Source organism: Lithobates pipiens, unplaced genomic scaffold (genome assembly GCF_037356315.1).
Source record: "Lithobates pipiens isolate NorthernLeopardFrog02 unplaced genomic scaffold, aLitPip1_a1.2 Scaffold_16, whole genome shotgun sequence".
Lineage (NCBI taxonomy): Eukaryota > Metazoa > Chordata > Amphibia > Anura > Ranidae > Lithobates > Lithobates pipiens.
In genome coordinates this window covers 182,093,331-182,113,379 of record NW_027507748.1, presented here as the reverse complement: position 1 = coordinate 182,113,379, position 20,049 = coordinate 182,093,331, and the positions used below count along the sequence as shown (strand labels likewise).

General features: G+C 38.8%; 1 protein-coding gene across 4 annotated transcripts in view; it reads left to right on the top strand.

Moving 5' to 3' along the window:
• NLGN4X (neuroligin 4 X-linked) overlaps nt 1-2,276 on the top strand; it is a 476,850-nt gene extending 474,574 nt beyond the window's left edge. For all 4 annotated transcript variants that reach the window (XM_077480817.1, XM_077480819.1, XM_077480821.1 and 1 more), the window contains one exon: nt 136-2,276. In XM_077480817.1, coding sequence (XP_077336943.1) covers nt 136-979 — 844 coding nt within the window. In that variant the 3' untranslated portion in view covers nt 980-2,276. The remainder of the gene's footprint in view (nt 1-135) is intronic.
• The last annotated feature ends 17,773 nt before the right edge of the window (nt 2,277-20,049 follow it).

Below are 20,049 nucleotides of genomic sequence, written 5' to 3'. Positions count from 1 at the left end.
TGAATTGAGGCATTTGCTGTCTATTTTTTGAATCCATGAGATCCATAGAACATTGATTAAAAAATCACAGCTTAATCATCCTGAATTGCCTTTGCATATTATATGCTTTAACTTAACTTTTTTTAATCTTTGCAGGGATCCAAACAAACCAGTTCCACAAGATACAAAGTTCATACATACAAAGCCAAATAGATTTGAAGAAGTTGCTTGGTCTAAATATGATCCAAAAGACCAGCTGTATCTACATATTGGTCTAAAGCCAAGAGTAAGAGATCACTACAGAGCAACCAAAGTGGCTTTCTGGTTAGAATTAGTACCACATCTACACAACCTTAATGAAATATTTCAATATGTTTCTACAACAACCAAGGTACCACCACCGGATATGACTTCATTCCCGTATGTTACACGACGCTCTCCTGCTGTAAAATCAAGGGCTACTACAAAGCGTCCAGCAATGACACCAGCGAATAATCCAAAAGAAACACAAAAGAATGTTTTGGGCGAAACCACTATAATTGCAGAAGATAAAAGAGATTACTCCACAGAACTAAGTGTCACCATTGCTGTAGGAGCCTCCCTTTTGTTTCTTAATATTTTAGCCTTTGCTGCTCTGTACTACAAAAAAGATAAGAGACGCCATGAAACACACAGACGACCTAGTCCTCAGAGAAACACAACAAACGATATAGCGCATATTCAAAATGAAGAAATAATGTCCTTGCAAATGAAGCAGTTGGAGCATGATCATGAATGTGAAGCTCTTCAGGCACATGACACTCTCCGACTGACCTGTCCACCTGACTACACCCTCACACTGAGGAGGTCCCCTGATGATATCCCTCTAATGACTCCAAACACAATAACAATGATTCCGAACACATTAACGGGTATGCAACCACTGCATACCTTTAATACTTTCAGTGGAGGCCAAAATAGTACTAATTTACCCCATGGCCATTCTACTACCCGAGTATAGCTTTGCCATGTTTTCCATCCTCTTGGAGAAAACAAAAACAAACAGAAAACTTGTGAAGAAGTAGAAAAGAAGGAATTATTTTCTTACTCATTCCCGACTAGAGGAATTGTCTAATATTCATAATGATCAGCCCAAGATGTTAATTGTGTAAATTTCTGTTATGATATTGCATATGAATTTATCCCTGCTAGACAAAATTTTGATAAACTTAATATTTTGAACAGTCTTCTTGAAGAAAATGGATGTTTTCTCTATTATACATAACGAGGAAAGCTGCTCTGGAACACGAAATGTCTTTACTGCTTTGTTTTTGTTTTCTGAGTTCTCTATGTGCCATACAGAACAAAGGCCCCTTGGTCAAATACATTAGTATCCTGAGCTTTTTATAAAGCTGTAACTCACAATGGAAATTCTATTTAAAACCGCGGACTGACTATGCAGAATTAAATGTATAGTTCTGGCAATGAAGGTATATGCCATCACGAACTGTATTTAAAGAAGAAAAAAGTTTGTAAAAATGTAAATAGCCGTGAGTTTAAAAAAAAATATCTTTTATTGTTGTTTTAAGTTTAAGAAAAGAACTTTTAGAAAGATTGTGCTTTTAGTTGTGACCTATGTGTATATACATTAGTCAAATTCCATCTCTGTTGCCTCCAGAAAAAGAAAAGAGTTTTCTTCTTAATAATGTAAGAAAGAGAATTTTATAATCTTATTCATTTGTAGGAAATAATGCAAGTTCTCTTGAAGATGACATTTTGGATATGTTAACTGCAAAACTCCCCTTTGAGGTTACACAAATGCATGTGCAATTTTACCTTTTTTTCTCTTTTTTTTAATGTTTTACATTTTTACTATTGTTTCTTGAATATCTGGAGCACTGGGTAATATTCAAGAATAACAAGCACTATTCAAAAGATGTATCTAAGAATGTTTAAAATTGCTGTTCTTTCTTATCGCCCTATTTTTAAAAAAAAATGCTAAATGTAAACTCAGACCACACTGTAGGATACACAATGTTTAAAAGAAAAACAATTATATGAAAATAAGAATTTAATTATTGCAATTTGATGAAGATTGTGTTCTTTTAAATAATATAAGGCTTTATCCAATATGCCCGGCATCTGATGTTTGTCATATAAAATGTGGGTTAACATTATTTTCATTTGTTTTCCATTTATTTATATTTTTTAATAATTATGTACCTGTCACATGCGTAATGCGCAGTACTGAAAGTTAAAAAGAAAGACCACCAAATGGTTTTCAAATAAATTCTGAACATTTTATTGGAAAAAAGTAAGCAATTTCTTTTCATATTTTTGGTTTAAAATATGCTTCAAAAGTTTTTTTCATTTGTTACTGAGGATAACAGGATATGTGTTTTTTTTTTTGTTTGTTTAACATGCATACAATCTACTACAGGTTCTCTAGTCTAAGGAAACAGAGTCTGCATCAAACATCTATTTTGAGTTATTTGTTTTACTAAAAGGATATCTGAACACAAGAAGAAAAATCTAATGTATTACTATTTTCCAGTCCTTAAATGTGGTGACTGTATACAGCAAGTACAGAAAACATATCAGATTTTTCCAGAAAAGAGATGTCTTAGTAATGACACAAACTTTGTAATCTTCCTTTCAAGCTATCTCAGTAAACTACTAATTCCTTAACCTTCCCTTCATAATGAAGATGAGGAGAGGAAGTCATGTTTGTAGTCTAATGCCCTGTACACACGGTCAGAAATTCCAACGGAAAAGGTCTGATCGGATTATATTGTCGGAAAATCTGATCGTGTGTGGGCTCTATCAGACTTTTTCTGTCGCAAATTCAGACAGAAAAAAATTAAGGGCAGGATCTCAAATTTTCTGACAAAAAAATCCTATCTGACTTTTTTCGATTGTTTGTAGAGTATTCCGATCGGACAAAGTGCCACGCATGCTCAGATCAAATTATGAGACCAAAGCTATTGGCTACTAACCGCAACGTAGTCCCGTCAGAACGAACAAATGTCATCACGTTCTGAATGATCGGATTTTCTGACAACTTTGTCCGACCGTGTGTATGCAACACCAGTTTAGGACAAAATCCATTGGAAAAAATCAGACGGATCTTGTGGTCGGAATTTACGACCGTGTGTACAGGGCATTAGGCTGCATTTACACTATAACTTGTTGTGAACATGAGCAAAATTATGTGATTATGTGTGCCTTTATGAAATGCACAAAAATGTGTCACTTGCGATGCCATTCTTTGTTAATGGCAACCTTAATGTGATATACCAAGTTTTTTTGTGGAAAAATGGTCTGTTAAAAACACACTCACCACTTTATTTAGTCCATATATCCAAATCTGGTCAAAATCCCATTGCTTCACTTACCAAATGGGTAGCTTCACTTTCATGATAATACAAGGATTTTTTTTTCTAAAATGTTACAGAAAAATGGTTAACAATCAAGAAGAGCATGTTAATCTTTTCATTGCTGTAGGTTATTGATACCTAGGTCTCTAGACTGAAATTACAATTGCCAGTAACTTGACTAACACAAAACCATATGATTACTATGTTGTAGCAATGCTTATTGGGTCCTAATTGTTAGAGGAGACCCAAAGTTGTCATTAATATTGTCATTGGGGTCACATAGCTAGGAGTGTGCAGAGCTTTATAGGGAAATGTAGATTAACATTGATTCTGCATGAAGCATCATGCAGGGAAACATTAATATCCACACTGTAGATGGAAAGGTGTTAAAGAGAAATTCCTTCTGAAGAAAAAAATGGTGAATGAGCTCACACATCTTGACATTTTATAATTACAATTTTTGTTAAAGACTGCCTTTCTATTTTAATACTAATTCAGCTTTGATTTTTTTTAAACTAAAAATGCAATAAAAATGGAATTTCCCCAATGTCCCCTCAAGCTACTTTTGTATTTGTTTTTTAACAGACCTTGAAAATAATATTTAGATGCCACTAAAGTTACTTATAGATTTTCTGAAGCTTTTCATCTATGATGATATAGGGGGTCAGTTCAAAAAAGTACATTCTTTATTACAAACGTAGTATTTTTTTGCTGTTCATTGTTTGCAAGTGTTTACTATCACCAAATTGTGTTTTAATTCACTAAAGCTTATATCTTTTAGAAAAACTGTGTGTGGATATTTACACTCCCAGCAAATGAGATCTCTGCAAGGATCTGCTAAGGTATACACTCATACTCAATGTATAGGTTGAAATCCTGGCTAGCAATGGGAAGTAAACATCCATACTGATGTTTTGCCTTATAAGCAGATAATGAGAGCTAATTAATGTGGACGTTAAGATTGTGCCTTAAATTAAAATGGTGCAAAAAAACCTTACTTGCCCAATATGGTTGAAAGACACATGTGCCAAAGAAGAAGCTAAAAATACTCCATGTGGTGCTATTGGAAGTGTAAATATGTACTATTAAAACATAGGCACAGTGTTGTTAATATATAAAATGTGAAACCAAATTAGGTAACATACAATGAGCAAAAATATAAAAGGCAACACTTTTGTGTTAGTCCATATTTATCATGAGCTGAACTCAAAGATCTACAATTTTTTCTATGTACACAAAAGGCCTATTTCTATCAAATATTGTTCACACATCTTTCTAAATCTGTGATAGTGAGCATTTATCCTTTGCCAAGATAATCCATCCACCTCACAGGTGTGGAATATCCAGATGCTGAATAGACAGCATGATTATTGCACAGGTGTGCCTTAGGCTGACCACAAAAAAAGGCCACTCTAAAATATGCAGTTTTACTGTATTGAGGGGGTCCGAAAACCAGTGAGTATATTTTGTGACCACCATTTGCCTCATGCAGTGCAGCACATCTCCGTCGCATAGAATTGATAAGGTTGTTGATTATGGCCTGTGGAATGTTGGTCCATTACTCTTCAAAGTCTGTGCGAAGTTGCTGGATATTGTCAGGAACTGGAACACGCTGTTGTATATGTCGATCCAGAGCATCCAAACATGCTCAATGGGTGACATGTCCGGTGTGTATGCTGGCCATGCAAGAACTGGGATGTTTTCAGCTTCCAGGAATTGTGTACAGATCCTTGCAACATGGGGCCATGCATTATCATGCTGCGACATGAGGTGATGGTTGTGGATGAATGGCACAACAATTGGCCTCAGGATCTCATCATGGTATCTCTGTGCATTTAAAATGCCTGCCCATACCATAACTATGCCTCCACCATGTGCCACTCGATCCACAAAGACATCAGAAAACCGCTCACCCACAAATGACGCCATACACACTGTCTGCCATCTGCCCTGTACAGTGAAAAACATTTTTTATCCAAGAAGAGAACACATCTCCAAAGTGCCAGACACCATTGAATGCGCAATTGCCCACTCAAGTCGGTTACAACGACGAACTGTAGTCAGGTCAAGACCCCGATGAGGATGACTAGCATGCAGATGAGCTTCCCAGAGATGGTTTCTGAAGTTTGTGCATAAATTCTTTGCATATACAAGCTGATTGTTACAAAAGCTACAATCTTGGAGGAGAAGATGCTGGATGTGGGGGTCCTGGGCTGATGTGGTTACATGCGGTCTGCGGTTGTGAGGCCAGTTGGATGTACTACCAAATTCTCTGAAAAGCCTTTGGAGATGGCTAATGGTAGAGAAATTAACATTTAATTCAAGGGCAACAGCTCTGGTGGACATTTCTGTGCTCAGCATGACAACTGCACGCTCCCTCAAAACATGCAACATCTGTGGCATTGTTCTGTGTGATAATATTGTATATTTTAGAGTGCCCTTTTATTGTGGCCAGTCTAAGGCACACCTGTGCAATAATCATGCTGTCTAATCAGCATCTGGATATGCCCCACCTGTGATGTGGATGGATTATCTCTGCAAAGGAGAAGTGCTCACAAACACAGATTTATTTGTGAACAATATTTGAGAGAAATAGGCCTTTTGTGTACAGCGAGCAGAGCTTCACTTCATTCTAGGGATTATTCCCTTTCAAAGTGAAAATTCCCTTGCAATAGGAACAGTCTATTTGTCTTTAGTAAATCAATCTGATTATGTGTATATTCTGAAATATTTCAGAGTGTTCTCTTGAATCATGAGATTTTAGAATTGTTTTAGGAAAATGTGTTAGTATAAATTGTCTTAGAATTTTTTTTATTTAGCTGTTTATTTTGTGCTCTTTATTTACCAAATGCTCATCATTTACTTTATTAGTTGAAGTATCATCTTGACTGTTGTGGAACATAGTTAATCCTCTTTATGGAATTAAGTCGTTTTTTTTTGTCTTTTGCTGCAGTTAAAGTGGAAGTCATGACACCCACTAAATGTCCTGCTTAAGAATGGAAATGGAACCCAACATATGCAATGAAAACATTTGCTTACATTTTTTTTCTATAACATCTGAGGTTCTTTATTGAAAAAAGGCCATGTTGGTCAACTGACCTGCTTTCTATTTTGAACGCTGCAGTCTATTAGGCAAAATTGAAACAAAGTATAAGCTAAGAAAATGTTAAATAGTTCTTCTAGTTTGTATTGGGTATCTTATCTCACTGTGTAAAAAAAGAGACAGAGATAGGTCCATTTGCATCACACATAAGGCAACATAGGTAGGAGCATAAGACTCATCAGGTGTCCATGGGGCATAACTGCAACTCCCATGACCACAAATAAAGTCATATATTGCTAGCAGGAGAGAATATAATACTCTTCATCCTCTTTACCAGCAAATGGTGTGTGTAAATTCCAGATAATTGTTACCATGGCAAATTGTATTGCATGTAATCAAACCTCCAGCTTTTGATTGATAGCTTGAATGGCCAACTAAAAGCCAGAAGCAGGATTGCATTACACATTCTGGCTGTTGTGTTAGTAACTAGAATGGAATGCTGGAATGCCAAACCGGATCGGAAAGGATTATGCTCCTGGAATGAAGAACCATTACAGTAAGGTGAAAAGTACACAGATACTTTTAGGTCACTTGTCAAATGTCCTGTTTGTTAGTGGATGGACTTCCTGTACACCTAAATATCCCCAAGGGGAAATCATTTTTCAGTTTTCACTTAATTAAAGGAAACCTGTGTTTTGCCCAGGAATACAAAAAAAGTTGCACTGAGTTGATACCCCCCAACCTGCTTGTATAAATCCCCTTTGTTAGCTCAAACTCACTGTAATGGTTGCTTACTATGCAACTACTATGTAACTGATGTAACTTAGGACAGAGGCTCTTCCTACCCTCATGTAAGAGCTGTGAAGCTTGATGATTGGCTGCTCAGGCATTCAAAGTTGCATCACAGATACTGTAGATGGATAAAGAGTACTTTTCAAACCAGGAAGAACCACATTTTCATATCACCTTGACATGAAAACTAAATGATGGTGTGTGAGAAAGTGAAGGGTAAGATAAAAAGCACTTCCATTGTATACTAGGTACCCTATGATGCTTTTAGCTACACAGCTCTGTTGCTCACTGTCCTGTCCCAACTGCTGCTCTCCACAAAGGCCTTCGGCAAAATTACAACTTTCAAGCAGGTAACTGCATTTGGAGAGGGCATGGGGTATCAAATATTCTATGTCACACCATTAAACCCAGAGGCAGTGGGGATGTGGACAGTAGACAGAGGCACTACTAGTAGATCAAGGCATTGAAGAGTTCATTACAAAGTGAAAGGGATATCTTTGGGAATACATCCACCAAATAATGTGTAGTACAAAACCTAGTTTGTAAGAGAAATGCATTAGTGTTGATTTACTAAAAATGGAGAGTGCAAAATCTGGTGTAGCTGGGCATGGTAGCCAATCAGTTGCTAACGTCAGCTTTTTCAATTAGGCTTTAAAAAAAGAAAAACGGACACTGGTTGATTCCTATGCAGAGCTGCACTAGATTTTACATGTTCCAGTTTTAGTAAATCACCCCCATAGTGTTTAGGCAGAAGACAATCTGATTGCATGCACATACTTTCATTCATCCTCTCAGAACGAATTGTATCTACAAAGTCTGAAATTTCATCTGTCCCAAATTTTGCTGTGGCATTGTACATGCAAGCACTTGCACAACATTCCAAATTGTTACTTTATAATATTTCAAGCAAATGAAGGGTTACTATAAAGTCAGTCATTATTTAATAATTTTCAGGAGTAAAAACTGGGAAGTAGAAAGTTGGCAGCATTGATTGCATTTCCACTATGTTGGGAAATATCTCTCAGGGAGTAAACATTGTTTATTTTCCCATGTAGAACAAGAAATCATAATTAATGAGGTATACGAGAGAGAGATACTGAAGATGTAAGAGCTAAACATCTTGTTAGGATATAAAGGAGAGATGCAGCAGGTGGAAACAATTACAGTCTATTTATAGAGTAGGTGTAGATACAAAACTTGGAAGAGTTTACAGTGTATATATCATGGTATTACCACATCCATACTGCAATGACTATAGATCAAGTAAAAATAATTATCCACATAAAAAAAATGTTTGTGAAAAAATGCTTGTATACTAATAATAATAAAAAAAAAATCATGTGAAATGTATCAATAAATATAAAAAAGTTTTAAAAATAACAATAACTGTCGTTTAGTGCAGTAATCCCCAAAGTAAAATATATTGTAGACAATCTTGCATGGAACCCAGTGCTCCAAAAAACTAAAACTTTGCATGAAGAAAGTACTCCAAGTGATATCTTGCAACACAGTGTACTACCAGCTCATACTTTGACCTCTTGCCTCACAATTAGACCTACGCAATGGTAAGGTCTAAAAATGCTTGTCCCGATTTAGGGTATGTACAGTATCCACAAGTATCTTCAGCCTCACTGGTACGGTGCATGAAATCCCTTTAGATGGCGAGACTCTCATCAACACAAATGCATTAAAACAATAGGGAGATCTTCATAGTGTAGTATTAAAGACATCATGATTTATTAAAATAAGTAAAATACTCACAAATATAGTGCACTAGAGACATTCAGTGCCCCAGAAGATTCCCATGTGGCAACAATAGTGATATTAAAAGTACAGGTTCCCTTAAGGATGAGCGATGGATTCTGGAGTTGACTGAAAAATCATACAATCAGACTCAAAGACGTCACCCAGCCCCACCTCCTGATGCATTTCACCATGTGACCTTGACTTAATCACAGGTAATCCTAATCTTACCTATTGCAGAAGTGGGGTTTCAGGACTTTAAATGAAGCAAGGCCTAATAAGGTCCTATGCCTCCATCCCTATCAATATGGAAGAAAAGGCAAGAAATTTGTATTTTATATGAAGCACGCATTGGTAAACAAATAAATTGGTGGATATAAAATAATTTATTACCTCATATATATATATATATATATATATATATATATATATATATATATATATATATATCATTTTTAAAGTAAAATTTTCATGATAAGGATAATCATTGTAACGATTTCAAAAATATCACATAATAATAATTAATGATCCAATAAAATGTCATATATATACACATACAGATGTTACATAATAGCTATATAGCCTATAACCTTGCTACTCCCTATCATTGTTGGTAAAAAAAATATTAAACATGATGGCAAAAATTACACATATCATCTGGTCAACGTATTATGTAAATGAATGATATAAAAATCTTTGTCGGATAATTGGTATAGAATACAGCAGCTGGTAACTCAACGTGTTTTGTGACTTTTAGTCATTCTTCAAGAGCAAACCCGTAGTATCTATTTATAATGAAATAAAATAGAAATCTACATATCTAGATGATCTACAAAGGTCAAGAATTACAGCAGGATAAGAATAAGGGACCCTCCTATTGCATATTACTTACAAAAACATATGTGTGCTGATGGTGTAGTGATGAAAACCACAAGTCAACCGAAGACATCATCCCCGTGAACTGTGGGGGCATGTATAGCAACAACAACCAAAAAAACAACATTCTTGGTGGATATGTGTCCATAACATGATCATGATGTATAATGGGGATGGTAAAACCATGTGGGATCTCTGCAAAAAATAATGTGTGGGTTTGGAATTAACGTGGGCAATATGACCCATAATGGGTGAGATGATCATAAATGGCAGATGCACACCTAGTGGTGAGGATAAGACAGCCGGAGAAAAATAGAAAAAAGAATAAAGGAGAGAAAAAGAATGAAGAGAGTGAAGGAAAGTGAAAAGGTGCACCACCAAGAAAAAATGGGAACCTGAAATATAAAATAAGGATTGGAAGAAAACAGAACTGAGGAGTGACTAGTTTGAGGCATAACATACCTATTGTTTGGAGGTGGAAGCCATATACCAAGGCTAAGCATAGTGCCCATGATGTAGAACCCTGAGTGCCTGACCCACCTAAGGATGATGCCTAAAATGGGAGTGCCACCATTTCACAGCCCCCAACATCATGCTGGCATGTAAGAGGAGAGGGAAGTGCCATCACCGGGGTGGCCTAGCCGCCCCGTGATTGGTGCCAAAAACAGACTTGCATATTGCATATCACTGGCTAGGGATGTTAACTCCACCGGTGTTGCGGCAAAATGAGGATTAAGCACATCCAGAGTGTGGGATGTGACATTGATGCTCAGTGAGAATGCATCCGCCCAACCCATGTCATGAATCCACTGAATAAAAAACCCAGTTGACTCAACAGTGCCAAAACACAACCACCAAAAAGCACATAATAAATATAGATGGAGTAACTAAGAAATATATAGGATGGGCATCATATGTTCCGTTCTATGTAATATTCAACTAGTATATAATGCAAATGTATTTAAGAAAACTTTATAGGACTATTTATAGGTAAAAATGTATTGCTAGGAATAATGTTAATAGACCACCACCACGCGCTTCCATCCCTATATTAAAATCTTACCTATGATTAACTACTTCCCACCCGGCCAATGTATATATACGGCTGTGTGGGAGCTCTCTACTTCTGACTGGACATTCCTGAACATCCTTCAGAAGTAGGGGGATCACGCATGCATGTGCCCGCGCAGCGATGTGATCCCAATGCGCTCGCATCACCAGGACATGGCGCATCTCGGATCGGCAGGAGGGCTCTGTGATTGGCCCTCCTGATCACATGACAGCCATGTCCAATCACAGCCATCATGGGATGTAAACAAACAGCCGTTTGCTAGGTAATCGGCTCTCCTCTCCTCACACGGAAGTTGTCGCTGAGGAGAGGAGAGCGGATCGCTGCAGCCGGCTGGTGATCAGTGAGTATGAGATTTTTTTACAGCTTTTTACTCACTGATCACTAACCTAGTCTAAAACACAGTGTAAACACAATGTCCATACACATGTCCCCAAAACACACATTTCCCCAAAACACACATGTCCCCAAATAATAAACACACATGTCCCCAATAATAAAAACACATGTCCCCCACATATGTCCCACTAAAATCATATGTCCCAATGATTATCTGCACACATATGTCCGTGATCACCTGCACACATCTGTACATGATCATTTGTGTACATATGTCCGTGATCCCACAAACAAATTATTATACACTTAACAGAATTAGTTTTTACCAAAGACATGTAGCAGAATACATTTTGGCTTAAATTTATGACAAAACTGATTTTATTGGATTTCTTTTAAAATAGAATGAAGAAAATATATTTTTTTCCAAATGTACGCTATTTTTTCGCTTATATGCCAAAAAAAAAAAACGGAGTTGTGAATAAATACCACCAAAATAAAGCTCTATTTGTGCAAACAAAATGATAACAATTTCATTTGGGTACAGCGTAGCATGACCACGTAATTGTCATTGAAAGTGCGAGAGCTCTTAAAGCTGAAAATTGGGCTGTGAAGGAAGGTTAAGTCACAGGGGAGGGACAATTCAGAAAGTTGGCCTATATTTGTTATTCTGCCTAAGGCTTTGTTTTGTCTTAGCCCACGTACACACGGCCGGAGATTTTGCCAACCAAATCCGTCGGATTTTGCCCGTCGGATTTAGTCCGATGGATTGTGTCCGAAACTGTTGCATACACACGGTCGGGCCAAGTTGTCGAAAAATCCGATCTTTCAGAACAAGATGACGTAATTTCGTTACGATGGGACTACATTCAGGCTAGTAGCCAATAGCTTTGATGTAGGAATTTGATCAGAGCATGCGTGGCACTTGGTCCGATCAAAATGCTCTACACATGATCGGATTAGGTCCGTCCGGCCCAGTTGGTCGGGAAATATTTCCAACATGTTGGAAAATTGGGTCAGACAGAGATTCGGACGGAATCAGTCCAATGCATACCACACACAGTCGGATTATCTGACGACACGGTCCGATAAGACTCATTCCCACAGATTCTCTGACCCTGTGTACAAGGGCTTAGGCTACTTTCACACTGCGTTAATGGTAAAACACTGCTAGTTTTGCCAACAACTTTACTGTTGTTTTAGCGGCACTTTTTGGACACTAGCTTTTTAACCTCTGCTAGCAGCCGAAGAAAGGGTTAAAACTACCCATGTTGCAGCACTTCCAAAGGGTTTTTCAGGCATGTCGGAAAGTGCTTGCCCATGCATTCCAGTGGAAAGGAGTGGCTTTGGGGGCTACACAGCCCCAAAGATACTGCTTGCAGGACTTTTTTCCCGTCCCACAAGTGCACTGCCTCAGTGTATAAGCACTCAGGCTTTCACACTGGTGTGGCATGGGAAGCGTTTTTTAGGCACTTTACAGGTGCTATTTTTAGCACTAAAATGCTGGAAAAACGCCTTCAGTGTGAAAGTGGTCTTAACCACTTCAGCCCCAGAAGGATTTACCCCCCTCCTGACCGGAGCGTTTTTTGCGATTCGGCCTTGCGTCAATTTAACAGACAAATGCACGGTCATGCAATATGGCTCCCAAACAAAATTGTCATCCTTTTTTCCCCACAAATAGAGCTTTCTTTTGGTGGTATTTGATTACTTCTACGGTTTTTATTTTTTGCGCTATAAACAAAAAAAGAGCAGCAATTTTGAAAAAAATGCAATATTGTTTACTTTTTGCTATAATAAATATCCCCCAAAAATATCGAAAACATTATTTTTTACCTCAGTTTAGGTCGATACGTATTCTTCTACATATTTTTGGTAAAAAAAATTGCAATAAGCGTTTATTGATTGGTTTGCACAAAAGTTATAGCGTCTACAAAATAGGGGATAGTTTTATGGCATTTTTATTGATATTTTTTTTTACTAGTAATGGCAGCAATCAGTGATTTTTATCATGACTACAACATTTTGGCAGACACATCGGACAGTTTTGACATATTTTTGGGACCATTGGCATTAATACAGCGATCAATGCTATAAAATTGCATTGATTCCTGTAAAAATTTCACTGGCAGTGAAGGGGTTAACCACTAGGTGGCAGTGTAGGGGTTAAGTGTTCCGAGGGGCGTGTTTCTAACTGTATGGGGGAGTGGCTGTGTGTGACATCACACTGATCACTGCTCCCGATAACAGGGAGCAGAAGATCAGTGTGCTGTCACTAGGCAGAATGTCACCAGGGTCATCATTACAAGTGTCCCCATAGGAAGATTTCCCCCCTCATCACTGTTTTGAGGATGGCCCATAGTTTGGGATTTTCTTTTGAGCCTCATACACACTATCAAATTTTCTGCTGATTTTTTTCTTCAGATTTACCAAAACCATATAATATGAGGTCAAACCTTAGGAGTTTCAATTTGTATGCAATCAGGTAGGCTCATGCACTACATGGTTTTGGTAAATCTGAAGACAAACATCAGCAGAAAATCTGAGTGTATGGGGCTTTACTTTCACTTTTGATGATAACAGTAAGCAGGCCAACTGCGTGAATCTCCCTAACAGGGGCACAGACAACAAAAAGAACCCAGAAGGGGTTCTAATACCTCTCCACATCCAAAATGAAAAACGTTTTTCCCTCAGTTGTATTTTAAATCTAAACTTCATGCAAAACAATACATTTATATGTACAATAGACAACAGGTGGCTTACCTGAAACATCCCCTCCATTCTGCATTAGTGCCCCCTTTCACCATAAATTCATCTTGAAATGTTTCTTAAATAGTCCTACTGACCTTCTGTTCTACTTGGGATGACCTAGTCATTGTTGTTTTTCCCCTTAAAGAGGGTGAACAGTGTTATCAAATAAATATAAAAAAGAAGCCAGTGCTCTGTGGAGAAAGAAGGCTGCTGGCACCAATATGCCCTAAACCCTCACTATAAATAAAATAAAAAGTGCAGCACTCAAAACTAATCATATAGTGCAATGTATACCATCAAAGACAAAGAAAAGGGTATTTTTTATAGTCCATATATAAAATTGTGGATTTTTCATGTGGAAATACATCAATATTTTTATGAATTATCATTATTATTTTTTATATATGAACAGTGTTATCAACCCTTGTAGTCCTCACAAGGTAGTATTGATATTATTATATCAGCACTGCCTACAGTTGGTTGATTTTGTATGCAGATCCCCTGGTCTGTTCATGATTATCCCTATGGCTAAAGTCTTAGCCCTTGTACACACGGTCAGAGATTCCGACGGAATGTGTCTGATGGGACCGTTTTGTCAGATATTCCGACTGTGTGTGGTCTACATCGGACTGTTTCCATCGGAGTATCCGACGGACCAAGTTTTTCATCTTGTTGGTAAAATTTTCCAAAAAAATGCTCCAATCGGACAAACTCCGATCATGTGTAGAGAATTCCAATCGGACAAAGTGCCACGCATGCTCAGATCAAATTCCTACACCAAAGCTATTGGCTACTAGCGTGAACGTATTCCCATCGTAACGAAATAACAGCATCACGTCGGATTTTCCGACAACTTTGTCCGACCGTGTGTATACAACAGTTTCGGACAAAATCCGACGGATTTGGTTGTCAGAATCTCCAACCATGTGTACAAGGGCTTAAAGGATCATAGGACACATAGTTCTGTGAGTCACACCTAACATTTATGGGATCTGACATAAATAACCTCACATTCATTCTCCCTACTGTGGGATATAGGCATAATCACAGGTGAGGAAAGATGACATCATGGCATATTCAACTTTGCAGTAAGTTATAGAAAAAAAGGGTGTTTTATTATACATTAAAATAAAACCTTGTGTGAAAAATTCAGTTCACCCTTCAGCTTTAATCCAACGCTAGAGGAAGTAAAAGCATTTACTAGAGGATTTAATATGATATATATATTCATCAAACTTCACATACCCAAATTTCCCGTTGCTGGACACTAGGAGAGTTAAAGTAGTGAAAAGATTAGGATTCTTTCCACTTTATTTTGGTGATAACAATATAACTTTGCTTTACAGTACATTGATGCTTTATTAACTGAACAACATCTCTGCTTTGACTCCCACTTCAACTACAGAAACTAGCCACTGCAACCACTTATACATTGTAATGTTTTTTTTTTATATATATATTTTATTGAGAAAATAACAGGGAATATAAACAAGAAAGCGATCAAATATGTGTGCAATAGCACTTAAACTGTATACGAAAAATTTATATCAATTGATGAGTACATTTTCTAGATCGGGGTGGGGGGGGGGGGGGTAAGAAGGGATGGGTAGGTTGAAGAAAAGAGGGTGTATATGGCGGAATAACTTTTTACATCCCGAAGGGGATAGAGGAGAAGTATAGGGAGAATAAGGATGTGTGGGATGTGGGGGGGGGGTGAGCAGTTGGGAGAAGGGTTATGCGATAACCGGAGGAGAAATGGTGATTGAGGGAGAAGAAGGGCAAATGGTATGTTGCATTTTAAGTTGGGGGTCTGCCATTGGACCTTCATCTCGCTCCATGTTACATCATATAAAAAGAAAAAAGAAAGAGGAAGATCAAATATAGTACAATCAAGTTACATTGCATCAAATATACAGTCCGTTTAATTAGAGCAAAAGTGCTAAATCTGGAAGTATGTTTGGAAGGGTGGATGAGTGCTTAGATATTGCACCAGTGCTAATGGTGGGTAATAGACTTATACGTAGGCTGGCAATGGCAGTCTTTGGTACTCTGTAATAGTTGGTGAAGGGAACAGGATTTTTTAATAGCTGACTTTATTCCTGGGCTGTCAAGCAGTGTTTGATAAAGTGTAACCATTTCTTGTGAGGTGGTTTAGTAGGTTGTTGTTTGCAGATTGTTGTGTCCAATTGTTCCTGGTATAGTAAGCCCTTTAGGCCATTGATTGTTTCAGCTAATCCTCAAGGTGTCGATGAGATCCAGTGCTTGAAAATGTTTCTTCGGGCTATGAGCAGAGCAAGGAGTATCCACTGGAGGAGGTCATGTGGGATCACGTTCGTTGCCAATGGAGAGCCAGTTCTCTGTGGGAAGAAACCGAAAAGTAAGAGCATTGGCTCTTTTGTGGGTAGGAAGGTCATTACGTCCTGGATGTATTGGAGAATAGAAGACCAATATGTGTCCATTCGCGTGCATGTCCATAATCGGTGTAGTAGAGAGGGCTTGTGGTGTGAGCACCATGGTCAGGCAAGGCTGCGGGAGGGGGATGAGATGAAGAGAAGGGATAATAGGCTAATAGGTAAGATAACCAGGAGGACATGGAGGTGGCGTGGAGGGGTCTATTGTATTTCTTGTTTAGAGGACGGTAAATGATTGATATGGAATATTGGCAATTCTGCAATTAAAGTATCAATGAAAGAGGATTTGAACTGTATCGTTTTGTTCGAGCATGACATGGTGATGTAACCTGCAAATTGCATTACACTGAGAAAGTAGTGGTGAAGTAGACTGAATTCCTCTGCGATGCTTGCAAATGTTTTAAGGGTGGTGTAATCTGTCCCCTGGTAAAGAGAGTAAGCTTTGATCAGGCCTTTGTCTCTCCATTTAGAGAATGGTTCATATTGTAGCCCCAGTTGGAACATAGGATTGTTTTGGATTTATAAGAACTTGGAGAGGAATGGGGACAAGCCCAGTTTTTTCCTCATCTCTTTCCAAGCCACAATCATATCTCTAAGCAGCAGGTTCTGTTTAAGGTTGATTGGAAGTTTCTGTAGGTTACTATGGAGGAGTGCGGCTAAGTCGTATGGGTGTGCCATCAATGATTCTAAAGCATAATTGGAATATTTAGATGATTGAAGAATCAAATCTATCCCATTTTTTAACAGACAATCGATGTTGTATACTCTAATATTGGGTAGGTTAGCACCGCCGTCCCCCTTCGGGAGATTTAATTTGGATAAGGCTATTCTTGGTTTGCCGCCCTTCCAGAGAAAATTTGTGATTGCCTTGTTGAGAGTTTGTACATCTTTATGTTTTAGCAGTAAGGGTAGCGTTTGGAGGGGGTATAAAATTCAAGCAAAGCTGACCATTTTGAATAGGGCGCATCTCCCAAAGAGTGACAAGGTTAATTTCGTCCAGGTTTCTAGATTGCCAAGGATATTCGTAAGCAGTGTGTGATAATTTAGTGAATAGAGAATTATATCAATTTGTATACCCAGATAAGTGATATGTTTTGTGTTGATGCGGAAAGGGGAAGACGTTAACCATGATTTTGGCAGTTTGGCCCCTAGGGGGAGAATTTTGCTTTTATTGAAATTTATTTTCAGGTCCGAGCATTTGCGGTAAGATTCAAACATTTCCTGAATGGCGGGTATGACTGATAGTGGGGAGGTGGTAAAAATTAGGATGTCATCTGCAAATAGGGCAGCACGCAAATTCTCTTGTCCAAGTGGGATTCTGTGAATAGAGGGTGTGGTGTTGAGGTGTCATGATAGAGGCACAATAGCTAAGTTGAAAAGTAGGGGGGAGAGAGGGCATCCCTGTCTTGTACCTTAGTGTAATCATATCACTGTGGCTATAGGGGCAGAGTAGAGATTATGGATGGATTGATGAAAGGGTCCTGTGATTCCAAATTTTTGCATTACAAGGGATAGCCAATTGAAGTTTACATTATCAAAAGCCTTTTCGGCATCTAGTGTCAGGATCGCTATGTCTTCCGTTGGTCAGTGCTTGGTGAATTCTAGGGCTGCTAGTGCCTTTCTAAGATTGGATGCTGCCGATCTACCCTTTGTAAAGCCTGATTGTGCATGGTGAATAAGTGAAGGCGTTATGTTAGCTAATCGTGTGGCTAGAATTTTGGACAAAATTTTAGAATCTAGGTTCAGTAAAGATATGGGGCGGTAGGATCCAGGATCCTGTGGGTCTTTTCTTTTTTTTGCTATAAGTTTTATGTGAGCTTGATGTCCGGTTGGGAGGTAAGGACCTCCATTCCAGATTGCATTATACACCGTAAGCAATGTGGGAGTGACATCATTTTTTTGAATCTTATAAAATTCGGACCCCCATCGGGTCCCGGGGATTTGCCATTTGTTAGGCAGCTAATGCCTTTGAAAATTTCCTCCTCAGTGATTGGGGCATTTAACATTTATAAATGGCAAGGGCTGATCTGAGGGAGGGGAGTAGAATCAAGCCATGTGGTAATACCTTGTGGTATTGCAATTGTGCACATGACATTTTCATCTGTTCTATGTTGTGTGCCCAGGAGTCAAAAAGATTCTTTGCATGTCTCCATGATTTATGATTTTCTTCAGTGTTTTGCTCTTGGAGTTGTGTTTGGGCCATTTGGACTAGCGCACTTGCTTCTTGGTGTTTTTTAAAGGGCATTTTTTGTGGGCCGAGGTGAAAGAGATCATCTTTCCTCTTAGAAATGCTTTGCCTGCCTCCCAAAATAAATTTGGGTTTTCTAAGTGTGGGCTATTGTGTGCATATTCGAGCCATGCTGCAGTGAGCATCTGGTTGAACTTGTCGTTACATCAAAGGTATGTCAGAAACCTCCATTGTACGTGTTCCGGGCTGTGTCTTAGATTGTCTAGGGTGATGGTAATGGGAGAGTGGTCCAATATGACCAAGTCATTAATATGTGAGTCACTGAATTTGTGGATTAAAGAATGAGAACAAAAAAAAGTAGTCAAGTCTTGCAAATGATTTGTGGACTGGGGAAAAAAGGTAAATTCTTTCTCCAAAGGATGAGAGAGTCTCCAAATGTCTATCAGCCCGAGGGTTTGGATCATGTGATATAGATGTGAGTGTTGGGTTGGTTGGGGTCATATATGTCGTTGAGTTGAGTACGACCTGTCCTCTCCATCATTGACGGTCAAGTTAAAATCACCGCTTATGAGGTGTGGAGTGTCGAGTTCATTCGCTAAGGTGGCTGTCAGCTCACTGAAGTAGTTCTTGTCATGGAAATTAGGGGAATATACATTGGTTAGTCTGAGTTCACTAGAAGTGAACTTGAGGTGCGAGGAAATAAGTCTACCTTCTGTATGTCTATTGATGAAGAGTAAGTCGTACGTCAAGCTCTTATGTAATAGAATGAGTGTGCCAGATTTTCGGCCTTAAGGCTGGGTTCACACCGGAGCAATGCGGGAACGCCACGAATCCGCTGCGTTTTCCCGCATCGCATGCCTCCCGCCGGCAGTTCACACTGCCCTATGCGGACTGCTGGGAATGTCAGTGAAACCTTAATGACACCCCCAGATCAGTTCGCATATCGCAGTGCGATCTGCAAACTCGGACAGGAATCGGATCGCATGGTGTGAACACCCATGCGATCCGATTCTGCTGCGGACCAAAAAAAGGGTCCCGTGCGAGTTTGCGGCGGGTGCGATGCGAATTCAGCCATACTATCTGTATGGCTGAACTTGCATCGCACAGAGATCGGATGTGATTTGCACTGCAGTGCGGTGCAAATCACATCCGGTTCTCGCTGCCGCAGCAGTGTGCACCCAGCCTTAGAGGCCGAGCCCATTACCGTTCCCACCCATAGCTTTTTCATGCAGGGGAAGTCGTGTTCCTCCAGGTGTGACTCCTGGAGTAAGGCTATGTCTACTTTTAGCCTCTTTAGTTGCCTGAGCACAGCCATGCATTTTCCAGAAGAGCGTAGCCTTTTCACATTCCAGGATGTAATGCAGAAAGGTTGCATTGCTTGAGTGGAAGAAGAGGGCCGTATGGGGGGGAGGGTGTATCTTATCTACAGTAGAGTAGACAGAAAACCCAGATAGTGAGATGTGAAGCAATGTGTTTAGTAGGTGATTGAGAGAGCCTTCCTTTCTCTG